Here is a 17,809-nt window from a genome sequence, read left to right as displayed (position 1 = left end):
TACACACAACCATTCACACCTAGGGGCAATTTAGAGTCACCAATTAACCTAATGAGCATGTTTTTGGTCTGTGGGAGGAAGCTGGAGTACCCGGAGAGAACCCAGGCATGCACGGGAAGAACATGCAAACTTCACACAGAAAGGCTCAACCCGGGAATCGAACCTGCGACCTTCTTGCTGTGAGGCACGCACCCTACCTGCTGCGCCACCGTGCAGCCCGACTGTGTACTTGTCTCCCACAAGTTCCTCAATTTGATGGACATTCAACATGTCACAATGGACAGTGAGATTGTTTTGCCGCTCAGGTTGGAGGCTCCTGAGCGCAGCATACTCAGGTGAGCTGCATCAGTAACGAGCTCTCAGCTTCACCTTCTGACTGCCTGGAACAAAGCCTGAGTCAAGCCTCAGGCTCACTTCTTTCAAACTCCACAACCAAAGTCTGAGCAGTACTATCTGTGTTAGCTGACTTTGGCATGTAAAATCAAAAGACTTCCTCTTTAAACGCTTTTTTCTCCAGTTTCAGTGAGTTGGGATCTGATTGATCATAACTGCACTCACAAAATCACCTCTGGACTTTCATTATACATCCATGACTTTGGCGCTGTTTCCTCCAGCATGGGCTCAATTTATTCTAAATCCTAGAACACTTCACACAGATCCTTTCAGAATAAAACTTCCTTCATGGTTTAATGATCTGATAAAGATTTAGTTTAAGACAAAGAGAGTCCTTGTGGAGGTCTGAGGACACACCAACTAGCAAGCAGTCTGGGTAGTGGTTCACTTCAAATCTGAACACACACATTTGTGTCTCTCCCTCCTCGTCCACCTCTGCTCTTTCTGTCTCTTTTCTTTCATCTGTGCTTTAGATGGTCTTAAGTGGAGCCAACATTATCACCTCCTCCTTATTCTAATTATGCCATGATTGCTCCCTGAAGCAAAGAAACCGGGAGAAGATAGAATGATGGATAAGAGGAAATATGGTGGGAAATCTGTTGAGGAAGCGATGAGGGGAAATACGGAGAAGGTGATGAACATGTGACAGAGTTGCTGCTGCAGTTGAGGACAAAGGCAGACAGAAAAAGACGGGCGAAGCACACAGTGTCTTCCTACCAGACAAAACACTTGTTTGTGCGAGCTGTGAACCAGCCAGGCGAAGCTCAGCCTGCACAATCCTTTCTGCTGGCTCTTTCTCACCTCTCTCTCCCTCTCTTCCTCACTTCATTTTCAGGCCCATCATTCCCTTTTTTTTCTCTCGTTTTCTTTGTTGTTGCTTTTAATAGCATCACCATGGAAGTGAAGAGGGGTTGCTAGGTAACTGGCTGGCGTCTGGAAGGGTGTTTGATTGGCGGTCACGCTGACAGACACAACAGTGGAGTGTGTGAGGATGTGTGTTTGTGTCATCTGTACACGCTGCATGTGCATTCGTCTTTCCATCCAATTCTGGCACGCAAGTGTGAAATATCACATTTTGTTTGGCTTTTAAGAAGGTTTCCTCCCGCTCTTACATCTCAGATTTACTCCTAAAATCTTCAATAGCTTTGTTGAATGCATGAGTGCACATTCATCTGCCTGCTGTGGTGACTGCAGAGTCAGAGAGCAACTACAGGAATTCATTACACGGAGAAAAAACAGCAGACCTGGAGATGATATGACATCATAGGCCACAGTGATGACACCTAGAGGATTTTGTGTGTTACTGCAGGCGCCTTTGTCTGCGGGTACGTGCATGTAAGTACCAAACGGCAACATAACCAGCATCAGTAATCATGCTACTACATTAGCATTGTACTCAGAGCACTTTTGAGGAGCTTGTAATTTACACAAATATTTTCATGTGTTCTACTTTTTACCTCTACTCCACAATATTTGAGGGAAATGTAATTTTACTGTGCTACAACACTAGTAGTCACTGGTTACTTTTCAGATTAAGATTTGACATGAAAAACAATCAATAAGGTCATGAAATACAAGCTGATGAAGATGTTTCCAATCTTTTTGGCTCACGGCCTCTTACAGTAAACAGTGCCTTTGGAGGGGCCCAACCCCTCATCTGTACACCCCTGAACTGAGATACCTGTAGTAGCTACAACAGTAAAATACTAAAACATTAACGCATCAGTATTAACATCTATAATGTCATATGTTTGTATGACAGTAGTGTAGTACATGACATTTTACTCCATTACAAGCGCTAATACCTTTGTACTTTTATTAAAGTTTTGAATACAGTACTTGAACTTGCAAAAGAGCATTTTTATGTTCTTGCTTCTTGTATTTTTCCTCAAGGATCTGAGTACTTCGTCCATCTCATTAACTGAGGCTCTAAGTGATTACCTCACAGACATAACGGATGCAATGAAAAAACAGATTTAGCACTGACACTGAAGCATCTTTCATGTTTTTTTATTCATCTCTCATTCATCACATTTCACACTTTCTCCTCACTGAACTGAGAAATGTCACAGGTTGAGACTGGAGACAACGTGGACGTTTCAGTAAGCAGTTTCCTAGGTTTTCCTTGGTTTTTCCTGTTAAATTAACAAATATTTACAGATATCCCAGGAAGAACATCGTCATAATAATAATAATTAATCCTTTCCGACAATAACAATAAATTTAATAAATACTCAGTGTTCTTAACCACATGAGGAGAATGAGTTTGGGGCTCACTCTTCTACCGATGGGATTGTCATCATCCCATACAAATAATAACACACACGCATATTCACGCTCACGCACACACTCACTCTGAGAAATTTGCACTGTCAAGTAAATACCACCTGCAGCCAAGAGGAAACGTCCGCTGTGCGAAAACAACTCAGCGGAGAAAAGTTGATTTGTCAGCCGTGACTCGAGTCCACAGAGAGACTGACTGGATGCACAGCGCGGCTCCAGAAGGGCCACTGATGCTGAACACAACAGGCGAGGGGAGAATACGAAGCGTCCTGACTCTGTTTCCTTCTTCCGTGTCCATTTGAGTGGCATGAACGGGATCCATATAGAGTGCTACTGACGGCTAGTGAGGAATGTTTTCAGCAAAGAAAGAAAAGAGAAAACAGTGTAAAAGACAAACAGATGAGATCGCGTGTAGCAACCATCGGTCTTATTTTGAAGAAGTGCTGCACGTAGCACAGAGCGAACCATTCACACATAAAACAACATGCACTGAAAAAGCACCAGCACGCAAAGAAAGAATCCATTTTGTTCTTCCACACATGTACTGTACTATATACACATTCACACAAAGAGAAACACACCTGGTCTGCCGAACCAATAGAAAAACATTTTTGCTAACGGTGCAGAAGGGGCGCACTGAGAAATTAACTCTGTTTTTTACTGGCTGAGGATCTCACCAGTCCACCAGTGCAGAGAGAAAAAGGCTTTTTCCCGTCTCAGTCCTGGAGGGACGAGGTGATGATGACCCCCGTGCAGAAAGATGACACATGTGAGGATGAAGGCAGAGCTGAGGATGGAGGGTTTATGGGAGATGTCCGTGCACCGGCAGAAAAAACAGCGTGCAAAATAAGAAGAAAGACACTCTTTATTAAGGATTTTAAACAGTCCAGCTCCTCTTTTTGTCTGGGAAACACTCCTGAAGCGATGAATGTTTAGGTGAAATGTACGTGAACTATATTTCGCGGTCCTTGGAGTGAGAGATGCAAGCAGAGAGTGAGCAGCTGCACAGACAGGCAAAAGCACAGGCAGGTGGGTGGAAATGAACAATTCGCAAAGTCAAAAAGTGGCTCTTTAAGTACTTGAATGGCTTTCGAAGGTCTTGAAGGAAATGCAACTTGGTCATGGGTCACTAAGAAGCAGGTAAAGATGGCTTCCAAGGAGGGAAAGAGGTGTTGGGTAAGGTAGGTAGGTGAGCACACTACAAAGCTTTTAAAAGGCCTTTAGGACCCTCGGTGTCGTGCAGGTTGGAGAGCTCTATCAGGGAAGGGCTTGCTGAAAAGGTTTCACACCATATCAGGACACGAAAAGGACACACGAGAGGAACAGCCTCCAGTAAGTGCCTAAAACATGACAGAAAGATGTGTTCACAAACTTTCAGTGAGTGCACTTTGCTCGGCTCAGACATCAGTAGGCATTCCTTCCTCAGCCCAAGCTCTGAAAAAAACGGACTCGAAAAGGTTCACTTAATTTCACTACAAATAGTGTTGTCCACACAGGGTGGCAGGCTGCCTCTGTCCACACAGAGGGACAGTGTGGTCCGAGCTCTGGCCCTCCACGTCCATGTCCATCAGGTTGGGCCGTGCGGTGCTGGCGCTGCTGTCCCCTGAGCCGAGGGGGCTGTCACAGCTGCTGCCCGGCGACGAGCTGAGGGTCCGGGAGAAAGAGCCTAGCTTCCAGGGGTCGGCTCTCATCCTGGCTGGGGTGGGCCGCGGCCGGGGGGCGAACTCCAGCGTCTTGGGTCTCTCCAGTGGGCTGATGAGGCAGAGAGGATCCGGGTCTGGGATCGGTGGAGCGGGGGCTTTACGCCGATGGGGGACTGGGAAGAGGGTGGAGGGGTCAGGGAGACGGGGGATGTCCAGGGTGTCAGGTGTACCTGGATGATGAAAGAGAGAAGAAGAATACAAAAAACCCCCAACTTTCACTGTCATTGTTCAAGAACAAAACAGAAATATTCTCTGATTCTAGTTTCTCAAATGTGACGATTTTCTTACCCTAATATCTTTTGGCTTTGGACTGTAGGTTGATGAGGATGTCACTTTGCACTAGATCAGATAATGATCAGAGCATATATTCAGAAGGTGATTTGTGGGGGGGGGGTGACACCAACCTCAACTCCTAACCCTAACCCTGCAGTAAAAAAATATCTGGAGTCATGTCTCCCATAAAACATTTATTTACAGAGGTGGTTTGGTCTGGGGTGTATTTTCAGCACCACAGATGCTCCTGAATGACTGTAGACATATCACAGGAATACTACAGGCAGCAGTGTGTCTATAGGATCCTCTCACTCTTATAGGCTGCAATATAGCATAGAACTGAGTTTTTATAGTATGTAGTTTAGAGAATATTACAGACCAAGATGAAACTGAGAGCAAAAAGGTACAAATACAAACCTGTGTGCTGTTCAGCACCACAGACAGCTCCATGATTTATCAATACACAGCACAGTTAGGCTACTGATCTGTGGTCAGATCACAGACTCTCAGTTACACAAACCTCAGTCAGATAAAAGACCAACAGACATAGTGGACTAACAGCTCTGCCCCGATCTCCCTCCACCAGACATGATAGCATTTTAGTTTGTGTGAATTTTGAACATTAAATGTTAAAATTAAAGAAATTTTCTTTAATATGTTTATGTTCAAAACATGTATTTCATGTCATTTCAGGCTCTGGTGGGTGGTTTGTGAGTTTGTGGTGCTTTGTCAGGGTGGCAGGATTTCCCACAAGCCCTGAACGCATCAAAAGCGTACTTGTTTGACATGCGTGATTTAATTGATGTCTTTCAGATTAAACTTTGTTTTGCCTTGATGTGATTGTCCTACATAAACGATGGTGCTCTTTCTGTGATTGTGTGTGTTCTCATACTAAATATTAATGTCATTCTGTAACTTTCTTTTACTTTGTAAAAGAGATAAAGAGACTCCTTCTGATTGTGTGAATCCTCATGACTTTGCTGATGCCTAGCGCCGCCAACAGGTGAGTTTTCACTTATCCAGTCAAGTATTTTGGCTCATTTGTCCCTGTAACGTTGCAAAAAGCCAGTTCTAAATTATTCATCTCTTACCTTTGTTAGTAGTTTTGTGTGGTACTCCCGGTGGAGGAGGCATGGGCATGCTCCCATCTGACGGTGACCTGTGGTGTCCCAGAGTTTGGGCTCGGGGTCGTATTGCCCCGTCTGAAGGGGTCCGCCTGTGTCCTCTGTTCAGCGCCATGGCTGCAGACACGTGGGTGGGCGTGAGCGACTGATTGGGCTCCTTCTTGAAGCTCTCCGCCCGCAGGTCCAAGAGTGGGTTGAGGGCAGGGGTCGGCGGCGCAGCCGGTGTTTTGACCCCCGTCATCGGGGTCAGGGGGTACTCGTCTGGGTCGGAGGGAAGAAGGGACTTGGTGGAGTTGCAGTCAGACAGGGAGGACAAAGAGAGGAGTGTGACAGAGGGAGACGGATCTGTGCAGGGGAGTGTCGAGTCATGATGTCTGGAGAGGGAGAGGGAGAGGTTTCGGCTGGGCGGAGAGGTGCTGCGACGGAAGCGTCCGGTCCGCTGGAAGAGACCCTCCTTCTTCTTACGCTGCTCCTCTCTGAGGTCCTGCTCATCCTGAAGCACCTGACAACAACATCAAGTAACGTTAACAAGCCACTGAGAAGTAGTCTGACTGACAACAAATCAGCTGGAAACCCTTGCCACTCTAGTTCTTTGATGATCACATTTTGCCCTGATTAAAGCAAAAGATTACATCCAAATCATCTCATTGATCCTCTCTCTGTAGTCTCTGCATCTACTTTGGTAAGACGCTTGTTTGCTTCGACAACAGACAGAAATCCTCATAACACAGAATCAACACGGTGCTGGAAAGCGTCCATGCAGAACTCGGTTCATGCTGACTCGACAGCGTCACACGTTTCCTGCTGATAATTTGGCAGCTCGTTCATCCTGTCTCATCCCAACCCAGAGGTGATGTCATATCGCTGTTAGTGGTGCAATCATGAGACGACGCTGGCTTCGTGACATAGGGCCTGCTGGAAATATCCGTCTAAGAAAGGGTTGACTGTATTGCTTGTTTAAATGGGGCAGACACTCAATACAAGGAATAAGGAGTAAGGAATGTGAATGATGCTCACCACAATGTAAACACTTATTATGCTGTATGGGATATTTTGCTTACAGCTTGTAAAATAAAAACCATGCACCAGGAGGCACCTTAACTAATAAAAACTAATTAAAAACAATAAAACCTCACATACTGGCAACATCTTGAATAATAACACAGAGTTGAGTTGAGTGTAAATAACGACCGCTCCTGGAGAGACAATTAAAGTCATGCATATAACCTCAAATATCAGCTAAATTCCTAAAAATAAATAAATAAATAAATCTAAAACCATATATTGACATTGAATAGATGTGCCACAGAAACAGTGCTGGTCTTGAAACTCATTTATTACAGCAGGTCTTCTGCTTGGTAGTCAACTTGTTTGTCACTGATATTATGTTTGCTAATAAAGGTTTGATTTGTTTATGTTTGGCGATAAACTAGCGGATACTTTTCTGAGCTTATTTATTCTGATTATGTATATTTTTATTATTAGCAGTGGTTGGATTTGTGGGCAGGTCCGATCACGACAATTTAAAATGGTTGTTGTTAAAATATACGTAACTACGATGACTCTTCCTCGACATTATAACCCAACAACAACGCATCTAATTTGATGGTTTGTTGGCTGAAGGAAAACTGCTGAAGGAAATATCAGAACAAATGGATTGAATTAAGTAACGCACTGACAGTGCGTGGACCTCTGCGGTCGATGAGGTGCAGTCTCTTCTGCGTAACCACTGTCGTATTTTTCTCCTCTTCATTTCATTGCATCCTGTGTGTTTCTTTATTAGGCAATGGGACAAATGGCTTCCAAGCTGTCTTATGATACTTTCATATATCTATTATCTATATATTATGTAATTTCTACCAACTGCAGAATAAAACTGAGGTTGAAAAACCCAAGAATTTTCCTTAACAGTATGCTCTGACGTGCCAAGAGCAACCCTGACTTGCTTGTAAAAGTCTGGTGGTGGAGATGAAACTCGAGCGATCACAGGATGCTTTACAGTTTTCTCACCTGTAGTTTTCCGAGCTGCAGCAGGTCTTGTCCGAGGGCAACGGACGCAAGCAGAGAGGCGCAACCCAACAGCAACGTATCGCTCTTCTTCCTCTGGCTGCAGCGACGGAGCGAGTCCTGGTAGCTCGCCCCCGACCCCAGGCCTCCCTGACAGGAGCTACCGACAGTCGACAAAGTGTTGGGCCCAAGGCTGCCCCACATGGACCCCGAGTCGTCCACAGCCCCGTTGCTGCTGGTCTCTGAGGGCAGCAAGGACCCTGGCGACTCCTCAAACTCGCAGCACTCCTCTGTTTGACAGAAAAAATGAGTTAAGATGAGGTTCTTGTCGCTCGGTTAATCACGCACAGCTGGCAATGAAAAGACTCACCCATTTCATTGAGGCTGGAGAAGCCAGCGGTCATGGGGGCATGTTTGGGGGACTTGCCCAGATTTGGTGCACTGGATGACCAAACTTTGCATCCCTCACCCAGTGATTTCAGCCTACAAACAGACAAAAACAAGCAACCAGAAAGGAAAAGGAATCAGAACGCTTCTTGTGGTGCGAGGACAGCGTTCATACACAGCATAGATTTTTTCCACCAGATTTCCAGAGATAATTGCTCTGCTTCTGGCTGCTCCACAAACTGTGATGAGATATTGATTGAAAGGTTTTGTTTCTCTGTGTTATGAGCAATAATCCATCCAGAAAAATAGGAGAAAAGTCTGTTTCATTTTGCCTTTGATAACCTCTGTTAGCCTTTGTTACCTCACAAAAACCATCCAATTTTTGTCTCTGCAGTTTCATCAGGTGCACTGTGCTTTGTGATATTTAACCTCCTTGTAGAAAAACACTGGCCCACTGTAAGAAGTTACTGATTAAAATTTATTTACAACGAGTTGGGCCTTTCTGTGTTTTGTTTCTTCCTATCTGTAACATTTATCTCTTCCTATCTGAGAAGGTTTGTGAGGAAAGGTGCTACAAATACTATACAACCCTGATTCCCAAAAAGTTGGGATGCTGTGTGAAACATGAATAAAAACAGGAGGAAATAATCAGCTGCTTAATCCATAATAAATATAATCATTAGTTGTAGTCTTATACAAAATAGCTAAAAATGAGCTCCACCTCAACCAGCTACAACAGCATAATTCTGCTTTTTCATTAACGCCTGAGTGATAATCTAATGATTCTATAAGTGGCAGCATAACAGTCACAGCGGACATTTGTCTGCACTGAGTACTTTTACTTTAAATACTTCAAGTACATTCCCTGACCACTGGTAGGTAAAACATACATTGATAACTGGTACATAAACATATCGTGCACATACTTTTCCTCTCCGCCGACCCTCTCTTTCTGGTGGGTGGAGCTCGGTCCCCAGGTGCGTCCTTTCTTCTTGCTGGTCGACAGGTCTTCCTTCTTACACACAGCGCTGCGTCCCCACGTCTTACTGCCGTCGCTCGGCGTCACTGAGGGACAGTAGGAAAACCCACATTACAATCACTTTCCTCGCACAGGAAGCTTTCTGACTTTCGGGTATTTGCACTCACATCTTATAGCTCTCAGTCGGGGTATGACCCCTGGGCTGGCAGGCGGGGTGGTGCTCTCGCTCCCCTGAGTCTTCCTCTTGTCCACACTGGGAGATGCCTGGACGGTGATCTTGTGCTCAAAGCCTTCGAGTGAGCAAGAGCAGAAACATTTTTAGTTCTTACTTTGGAAACACACGCACACACACAGCGAGGTGCAGGCTAGAAAGAGCTTCAATACAAGTTAAATTAAAAGTCACACAGAGGTGCAGTTTAGGAGATAACGTGCTGGACGTGAACTGCACAGTCAACAGGTTGCACCCAGTCACTCCCCATCTCTCTCTTTTATGATTTCCTGTCAGCTCTCTGCTATGTCTATCAAATAAAGATTACAATCTCTCCAATCTCTCTCCTGAGTTACAGTAAGAGAGTGAAACATCGATGATACTGTGAAATCACTGGCACAAACCGTGTGGTTATCCTCTCATTGACATTGACTTTGTAGCGTACTGATGTATATGCACTTCATGTAGTCTATGTCTTAAATATCCAGCCTGGAAAAACACAGTGTAACAGGAAATGGCATCAAACCGGGAGCTCTGCCAGTTTCATGCACCTGATTCATCAGATATAACAAAAAAATCTGACTGCAGTTCCTGCTTCTACCCACCAGAGGGCAGACTGATGCAGTTACTGTCTCGGCCCAGCTTCAGCAGTCTGCTCTTCTTGAAGTGGCCTTTTCGTTTCTTGACGCTGGGCTTCTCCTGGTACACCTGGTGGATGATGATGTTCAGCTCCCGCTCCACGATGTCGATCTCCCTCTCTGCAAGCTCCTGCTCTCGCCTCCTCAGCTGCTCCTCCTGCTCCCTCTGCTCTTCAGCTGCTCGAGCCAAGGCCTCCTCCCAAGACCTCAGCTCCTGCAGAGAGGAGAGGAGAGGAGAGGAGAGGAGAGGAGAGGAGAGGAGAGGAGAGGAGGAAGAGCACAAGAGAGGAAGATGAGAGGAGATTAAGTGGAAGAGAACAGGGAGAAAACAGGAGAGAAAGAGGAAAAGAGGGGAGGAAAGGAGAGGATGAGGATAAGAAGAGGAGAGATTGAGGAAATGAAAGGAAAGGAAGACGATGTGGAGGAGATGAGACGAGATGAGACGAGAAGAGAAGAGAGAAAGAATGAGAAGGAGGACAGGAGAGGACCAAGGTGAGGAGGACAGAAGTGGAAGAGGATTCAGAGGAGAGGAAATGAGATAGAGGAGAAGAGAGGAAGATGAGAGGAGATGGGAGGAAAGAAGAGGATGAGGATAAGAGGAAGAGGAGAGATTGAGGAGATGATTAGAGAAGAGGAAAAAGATAAGAGGAAGATGAAAAGGGGAAGAAAAAAGAAGAGGAGAGAGTGATGCAGTGAGGAATAGCAAAGGAGAAGAAGATAAGAGAAGAGGAAGAGATCATTAGCACCTCTGTTAACACCTCTTCTGACGACAGGTTGGTTGCTAAGGTAATTTTTGCAGACAGTGAAGCGCTGAGATATCTGACACCCTCAGTCTGAAATTTGACATTTTCTGCAAAAAAACTCCAACGAAACACAAATGAAAGTCCTCAGAGTTACACAGAAAAGTCTCAGCCGAGCTTTCAGATTTCTCACCTTCTCTTTGGCCCTGAGCTCGTCAAACATCTGCTGGATCTCCAGCCTCCAGTCTTCCTGTAAGGAGTGAAAGGACTCCAGGGGCATCTGAAACATGGCCGACTGCTCGATGGCCAGCAGCCGCCTCAGGATGCTGCTGAAGGAGGGTCTGCTGCGGGGGTTTGGGCTCCAGCACTCTGCTGGGCAGGAGATGGTATTAGTCTCATCACATTACTTTACATTCATTTAGTAAATTCTGTCATGACTGTGCATTCAACCTCCATAGGAACAAACATTGTATCTGCCCATAAACTGTAATAATGTATAATAATACTTCATAATAATAATGTAAGAATTAAATGTTTTTGTGTCTTTTTTGAAACACTTGACTTAGATGTAGCTGTGTTTTTATTTATATGGCAATCTTCTTCTCACCTGCTATGAACCCTGTAATACACTACGATTCACGCCAGCTTCCATTAACAAAACACCAAATTTTACGGCTCAGACTGGCTCAGATAAAAAGGCATTTACGTTTCAAACACACTGCTTGTAATACCGTACCGAGGGAGTTTCGGCAGACTCCCTGATGATTTCGATATTTTTCTTTTTCTTATAGTTAATTAACGCCATAAAAAGACCAAAATCGTCAAGCCCATCCCTCTGATTTCCCTCCTCTATAAGCCTTCTTTTCTACTAAAACTATATATCTTTAAAAACAGGTTTCAAACATTAAGTATAGTTTAATTTTTAAAGGCTCAGTCATTTCCTAAAACAGCTGGGCACTGTAGTATATATCACTATAACAGAAGTAAATACCACATTTGTTGGGGACTATTTTCAGCTGTGGATTAATACATATTATTGGTGCTCTAGTGAGTTTTTACAGCAGCAGGACGGTGAATGTGAGATCGACTACGAAGACAAAACCTGTTAGGGAGATCAATTATCATCGAATCATCATTCAAAGGATTCAACCATGAATTTTTGGTCTGAATATATTTTTTTTCTTTAATTTCTGGCAGTGGAGAAGGCAACATGAGAAATGGAAGTGAGCAAGATGGGACAGCATATGGCAGCCATCATGAGCCAAACCCCGACTGACAGTGTAGCTGGAGAAAGATGGTGCACACCTACAGTAATCTGCTGAGCCACACACTGACCAGTACTGTCTCTACAACATTAAACTACACATATACTAAAAGATGCAATTTGTGCCGAGAAAAGCATCAACAAAGGCAAAGTATAATGTTACTTCAGTGCAACCAGGGAGCTAAAATATAGCAGGTACCATTTATTTATTAGGTAACCTAAATTAGCATAAAGAGTATGGGGATAAAGTTGGGGGAGAGGAGATGAAAGTGAGATGATGACAGGAGTAAACAGTGTAGAGAGCAGCGAGGGATGAAAAAGGAGAGCTTAACGGATGAACACGGATAAGATGAAGTAGTGTGAGAGGAGGGATGAGGAGGAAAAGAGCTCCAGGAGCAGAGTGGGAGGGAAGTGGAGGGAGGTGACTGAAGTTGGCTGCCGGGCTGACAGTTTGAGAAACAAACAACTCAACCCTCCCTTTTTTTTACGAGACCTCAAACCTGGCCTGCAGCTTACCCCTGCATAAAGAAAGGAGCTTGGGAATAAGCACATTAAGGCAAATTGGACATAAGGCAGGTGTGTGTTTAAACAGAGATGACCTGAACTGTGAAACAAGAGCCGGTTAATACTCCACCGCTGCTAACAAAGCTCTGCCTGGATTATGTGCAAGGTGAAAAGGAGGAATCGGGTCCCAGGGGAGCTCAGGCGCAGGGCTGCATGAGGATGTATAAAAAGCAACTTAATGAAACCGTTCAGACGGTCTTCACCCATTTTTAACTCTTAGTGTTCGTTTTAGCTGGAAGATGCAGAATAAAAAGGCTTCAAAAACAACTGTAACCTCAAAAATCCAAGTGAGGTTAAAGTCAGCGGATGTGAACACCCAGAGGGCCCTTTTCAAAGTGAGTTACTGTATGTGACATGTTTAAGGTCACTTCTGATGACTGATGTACAGCAAAGTCCCAAAAGAAAGAGCACAAGGACACGAGGAGCTAAACTTGCCAACCACGAATGAATAAGACAAGTGAGACAAGTAGAAGGAAGCCCCGAGTCAGAAACACTGTCAAGCTGCTTTCACTGTGAGGCGTTTGAAAATCACCTTCTCGGCTTGTTATTCTTGGATTTAACACTAAGTGTCCAGGTGGTCGGTCTGCTTACCGCTCAGCAGCTGAGCGAAAGGTTCAGGGCACGTCGAGGGGATGGGGAGCGTCAGCTTGTTCATGGCGACACCGTAAGCGACGGCCAGAGCGTCGATCTCCCGGTAGGGAACCTCGCCGGTGAGCAGCTCCCACAGCAGCACACCGAAACTGCGACGAGAGACGCAGAGAGACGACGGACAAGGAAGTGTTATGTTTAATAACAACTGAAGCATCTCCACCAGCTGATGAAGGCCATGAGATGCTGCTGAAAGTACCTTAACCTTTCTGAACTTTTGCTTCTGATACTTGAAGTTTGATGACTACGCTTACATTCTTCTAAAGTGACATTTTCAATGCTGAAACGCTGACACAGTTCGTGTAAAGCAGGCGGAGGGAGGTGAAACAGGCAGTACCTCCACACGTCGCTGCTCTTGGAGAAGAGGGAGAGCTTGATGACCTCCGGGGCCATCCAGGCGTAGGTCCCCGCTGCACTCATCTTGGTGGTCTGGTGCCACTCTCTGGCCAGACCGAAGTCTGTGATCTTCAGGATTTTCCCCCACAAGTTGTCCCGCTCCACCGGCTCCAGGATGAGGACTGAGGAGGAGGAGGAAGGAATGGCAGAAGAGGAGGAGGAGGACAGAGAGAAGGAGAAGGCCGAGACAAAGAGCAGATTGTGTTAGAAGATGACAGCGTTGCACACGCAGGACATATCAGGCGGCAACATAAAAAACAGGAATGCAGACAGCAAAGAGAGCTCAAAGAGTCATGAATTATTAAAGTGAAAACCATCAATCAAACGGATGTAAAGGGAACATTTCACAGAATAATTAGTCCATTAGTAGCGATACTACAGCGCAGAAATACTTAACGAGTAAAAGCTCATTTATTTTCTTGTTCTACAAAAGTACAGAAGTATTAGCATCAATAGAGGCCTTAACTTACTTAAAATGCCAAAAGTAAAAGTAGTCTTTCTGCAAAATGTCCCATTTCAGAATATTACATGACTGGATTATAATTATTGAATTAATGTGTTTATCACTTTGAATTTGCAGCTGGTAAAGGTGGAGCTCATTTCAATACTGCTGGGTGGCTTAAACTCTAATAATATGTCTTAATTTATTAGTTGAATACTATAATCTGCAAAATATTCAAGCATTTAAGTACTCAAGTGAATACTTAGTTACCACCACTTCTTAAATGTGAATATTTGGTTTTGGCAGCAAATTGAATACCTTCGGGTTTTAGACTGTTGAATAAAACAGGCAGTTAAAGACCTCAGCTTGTTGTTTGGGAAATTTTTCACTATTTTCTGACATTTTCTGAACTAAACAACTAATTGATTTAAGGAGGAAATAATCAGCAGATGAATCTCCAATGAAAATACTCATCAAACCATTAAACAAACATGTATAACGAACAGGAAAGACCGGTAAATCGCCTGCATTTCACAACATAGTCTTGTTGATTTAAGTCAATTTCAGATGTTTTGACTGATATTTTTTGAGATCATATGTTTCTATATGCAGCAGCTTGACTTTTATTGGTGCCGCATAGAAAGTCCACATTGAAAAACAACATGTGTAAAGGTCCACGTTCAATAACACAGTCGTGTTTACAATACAGGTGTGGTCACCTGCGTGCTACTCAGGTTTCTGCTCCGGGGTGTAAGTATGGCCTCTGGTCCAGCAGTCTGCAGAGTGACATGTGTATATTATCCACATACTGATTTTAAATCACGCAGTATCCTCATTAATACGAGCATTTGACCCCATCTTCCTCTCTGTCTCTCTGTACGACTTCCTCCTTCATTTCCGTGTGAGGGCTGGCTATGGAAATATTTGGAGTGTACACAGTTCACAGGCACTGGGAGGCAGGTGGGGGTTGCTTTCTCCCTCTCTCACTTATCTACAGGCGTATGCAAAGGGTGGTGGAGAGAGGCCACGCACACACAGCGGCGTCTTTGTTTACACATGCGTGCACACACACACACACACACACACACACACACATATAAGCTTTCACGTGATAAAGGTGTGCCGCTCTGTGCTCTGCTCTGTCCACAAGCTGGCTAGGAGACCAGTTTCAGTGATAATGAATTGATCTCAGGCCAGTCTGTAGATATTTCCATAGTCAGAAAGAAGTATTGACATATTTTACTTAAGTAAAAGCAATACCACACAGTACAAATACAAATAAGAGTAGTGCATTTAACATTTTACTCCCCTTACACTGGATGTTATCACGAATCAAAATGTGAGCAGGACGTTGTCGCTGTACGAGGTGGAGGTTTAACTACTATTCATAAGGGCTGAAAAAAAGCTCAATTAATCAGTTAGTTTTGTAAGCAAAACTGCCAAACGTCTGTAGTTTCCAGCTGCTCAAATGTGAGAATTCAATGCTTTTCTTGGTCATTTATGATGGTGAACTGAACGTTGTTGGACAGTTGTTTGAGTAAGACAAGCAGCATTGGAAAGTAACTAAGTGCAATTACTCTGTACTAATGTACAATCCTGAGGTACTTGTCCATTGTCTCTTCAACATACACTACATTTCTGGAGGAAATAACCTTTTTATGGCACTACTTTCATAAGACTGTCTGTAGCTACAGTTGGTCGTTACTTTGCAGATTAATATTCACATTAAAAAACATTTGATCGTCTTAGAAAATACGACACTTTGTTAAAGATATTTTCCCCCTAAACTTCTCAGATGGTTCCATTCAAATCATTGTTTCAGGCTCAAAGAGGGAAAATCATCCAATAATTCACAAATAACACAGCAAAGATTAAAGAAAAGGCCAAAAGTCCTCAAATTTCAGTCACAGTGATAGTTTACTACAGAATGAGTATCTTTATTTTTGATACTTTGAGCACATTGCTCATAGTACTTATGTACTTCACTTCTGAGTGTAGAACTTGTCATGTCATAGACCAAACAATTAATTGATTAATAGAGAGAGTAATCAGCAGATTAATTAAATCATTGATTAGTCTTAGCCGGACTTCCTCTGCTGTTGAGTGGTTTAATCAACATAAATGTATAAAATCTGATCACATTAAAAACGTCAGATAAATGCAGACGGACCATTTTCCTTTAAAATGCAGTGAAGTAGAAGTGCAAAGTATCATGAAGTGTGAGCACTAAAGTGAGGGAGTACTCCAGGCGTCTTTTCTATTCTGATACTGTCATTTCTGTGAGAGACAGCTGTCTCCTCAGGCCTAACTCCTTCTCTCTGTGTGTCTCTGAAAAGCAAAAGATGGAGACAGGCTCAGAAAGGACGAGAGGACGGGACGTGTTTGCATGCTGAGATGGGTGTGTCCTCCTCACAGTCTACCTCTGCTGGTTTGTCTAAATGTGAAGCCCATCCACATGAGGAAAGGGACATCCAACGGGTGACGGGTGGGGTGGAAGCAGAGAGGACAGAAACAGATGACGGAGCGAGGAGGAAACACGGAAACTGAATGGAGGCACGTTTACAGATGAACGCGCGAGTGAAGCAGCGCCTCCGCCTGCTCCCAACCTCTTCCTCATGCAATTATACCATCATCATGTTACTTTCACACCTCGAGAACATCACCGTGCAGCCTCTTAACACCACCTTCGCATGTTCACACAGGTTTCCACTACCGGCAGCGTCTCATCCATACGTCCAACGCAAAGATCAACATGTTTGTATTCAGCCGGCGGCGCTGAAGCACAGCGATACACAAATAACACCGGCGAGGCTGTCGGAAGCATCAGAGCACATTTTATCACAGAGCAGAAGAAGAAAAAAAACATCCTCGAGGATAGTGTGGCTTTTACACAATGCAGTGCCAGCGCTGTTGGAAATGTTACCTCAAAATAGAGTACAGCATACAAATGAGAAGAACGCTCCCTGGTTACGACAAAGTCTCCCATAGCAACATGCATTATGGGAAATATCACAGGCCTGGCACAGTTTGATATTATATAATGAATTAATGTGACAATTGCTGCTGCACTGCCTTTTAATGCCCTGATCAAATGATGAGCTTTCGCTGTTTCAGTATTCGTCTGAGCATGCAGGAGATGACCCATTTCTTCTTACGTCCTCCACCGTGACCTTTTCTGTGCAAAGCCGATATCAATCACACTCAATCTTATCAACAAACTGCATTATGCTAACAGACAGCCACTACATACATTTAATCTAGCTAATTAGCAAGAGTCTGCAGCCATGCTGGCTGTGAGGCTGTAATGCTCACTGTAATGAAAAGCAAATGATAAGATGGATAAAAACAGAGGTCCGAAGCTGGTTTCTCTTGAGCCTCAGTGCCGGGGTAAATGTCAAATAGCAGTAGTTGTCATGCTCATAGTGATGATGCTAAAGCGATCATGTTTTAACAGGTATAATGCACACCATCTTAATTCGAATGCTAACCTTTGCTGATTAGCACAATGAAGCTGATGGGATTGTCATTAATTGTGCTGGAATCTGGACATGAACCAAAGAATTGGACAAAATGAAACCTCAGGGGACCATCACATTTATCCCAGATCATCTTGTTGGCACAGTCAACATCTGTACCAAATTTCATGATAATGCATCGAGCACTTGTTCACTTGAAACCAAAGTGGTTGACCGACAGATATTTCTATCCCTGGAACCACATCACGAGAGCACAATTAGCAAATATTGCCATTGAACAAGTT

The 17,809-nt window shown here is 44.1% G+C and overlaps 2 protein-coding genes across 2 annotated transcripts in view; both read right to left on the bottom strand.

The window, feature by feature from the left end:
- ppp1r37 (protein phosphatase 1, regulatory subunit 37) overlaps positions 1 to 17,809 on the bottom strand; it is a 303,049-nt gene that overhangs the window by 77,240 nt on the left and 208,000 nt on the right. The gene's annotated exons all lie outside the window — the stretch shown is intronic.
- Positions 2,388 to 17,809, bottom strand: part of map3k10 (mitogen-activated protein kinase kinase kinase 10) — a 33,061-nt gene continuing 17,639 nt past the window's right edge. The window contains exons 2-11 of the mRNA XM_070970245.1: positions 13,549 to 13,729; positions 13,155 to 13,303; positions 10,929 to 11,104; positions 9,963 to 10,209; positions 9,317 to 9,439; positions 9,097 to 9,235; positions 8,154 to 8,266; positions 7,787 to 8,073; positions 5,744 to 6,278; positions 2,388 to 4,549 (exon numbers count right to left, since the gene is read on the bottom strand). Coding sequence (XP_070826346.1) covers positions 4,149 to 4,549; positions 5,744 to 6,278; positions 7,787 to 8,073; positions 8,154 to 8,266; positions 9,097 to 9,235; positions 9,317 to 9,439; positions 9,963 to 10,209; positions 10,929 to 11,104; positions 13,155 to 13,303; positions 13,549 to 13,729 — 2,351 coding nt within the window. The 3' untranslated portion in view covers positions 2,388 to 4,148. The remainder of the gene's footprint in view (positions 4,550 to 5,743; positions 6,279 to 7,786; positions 8,074 to 8,153; positions 8,267 to 9,096; positions 9,236 to 9,316; positions 9,440 to 9,962; positions 10,210 to 10,928; positions 11,105 to 13,154; positions 13,304 to 13,548; positions 13,730 to 17,809) is intronic.

This window comes from Chaetodon trifascialis, chromosome 9, assembly GCF_039877785.1.
Source record: "Chaetodon trifascialis isolate fChaTrf1 chromosome 9, fChaTrf1.hap1, whole genome shotgun sequence".
NCBI lineage: Eukaryota > Metazoa > Chordata > Actinopteri > Chaetodontiformes > Chaetodontidae > Chaetodon > Chaetodon trifascialis.
The sequence above is the reverse complement of the archived record's forward strand: the minus strand, read 5'-3'. Positions and strand labels throughout refer to the sequence as shown.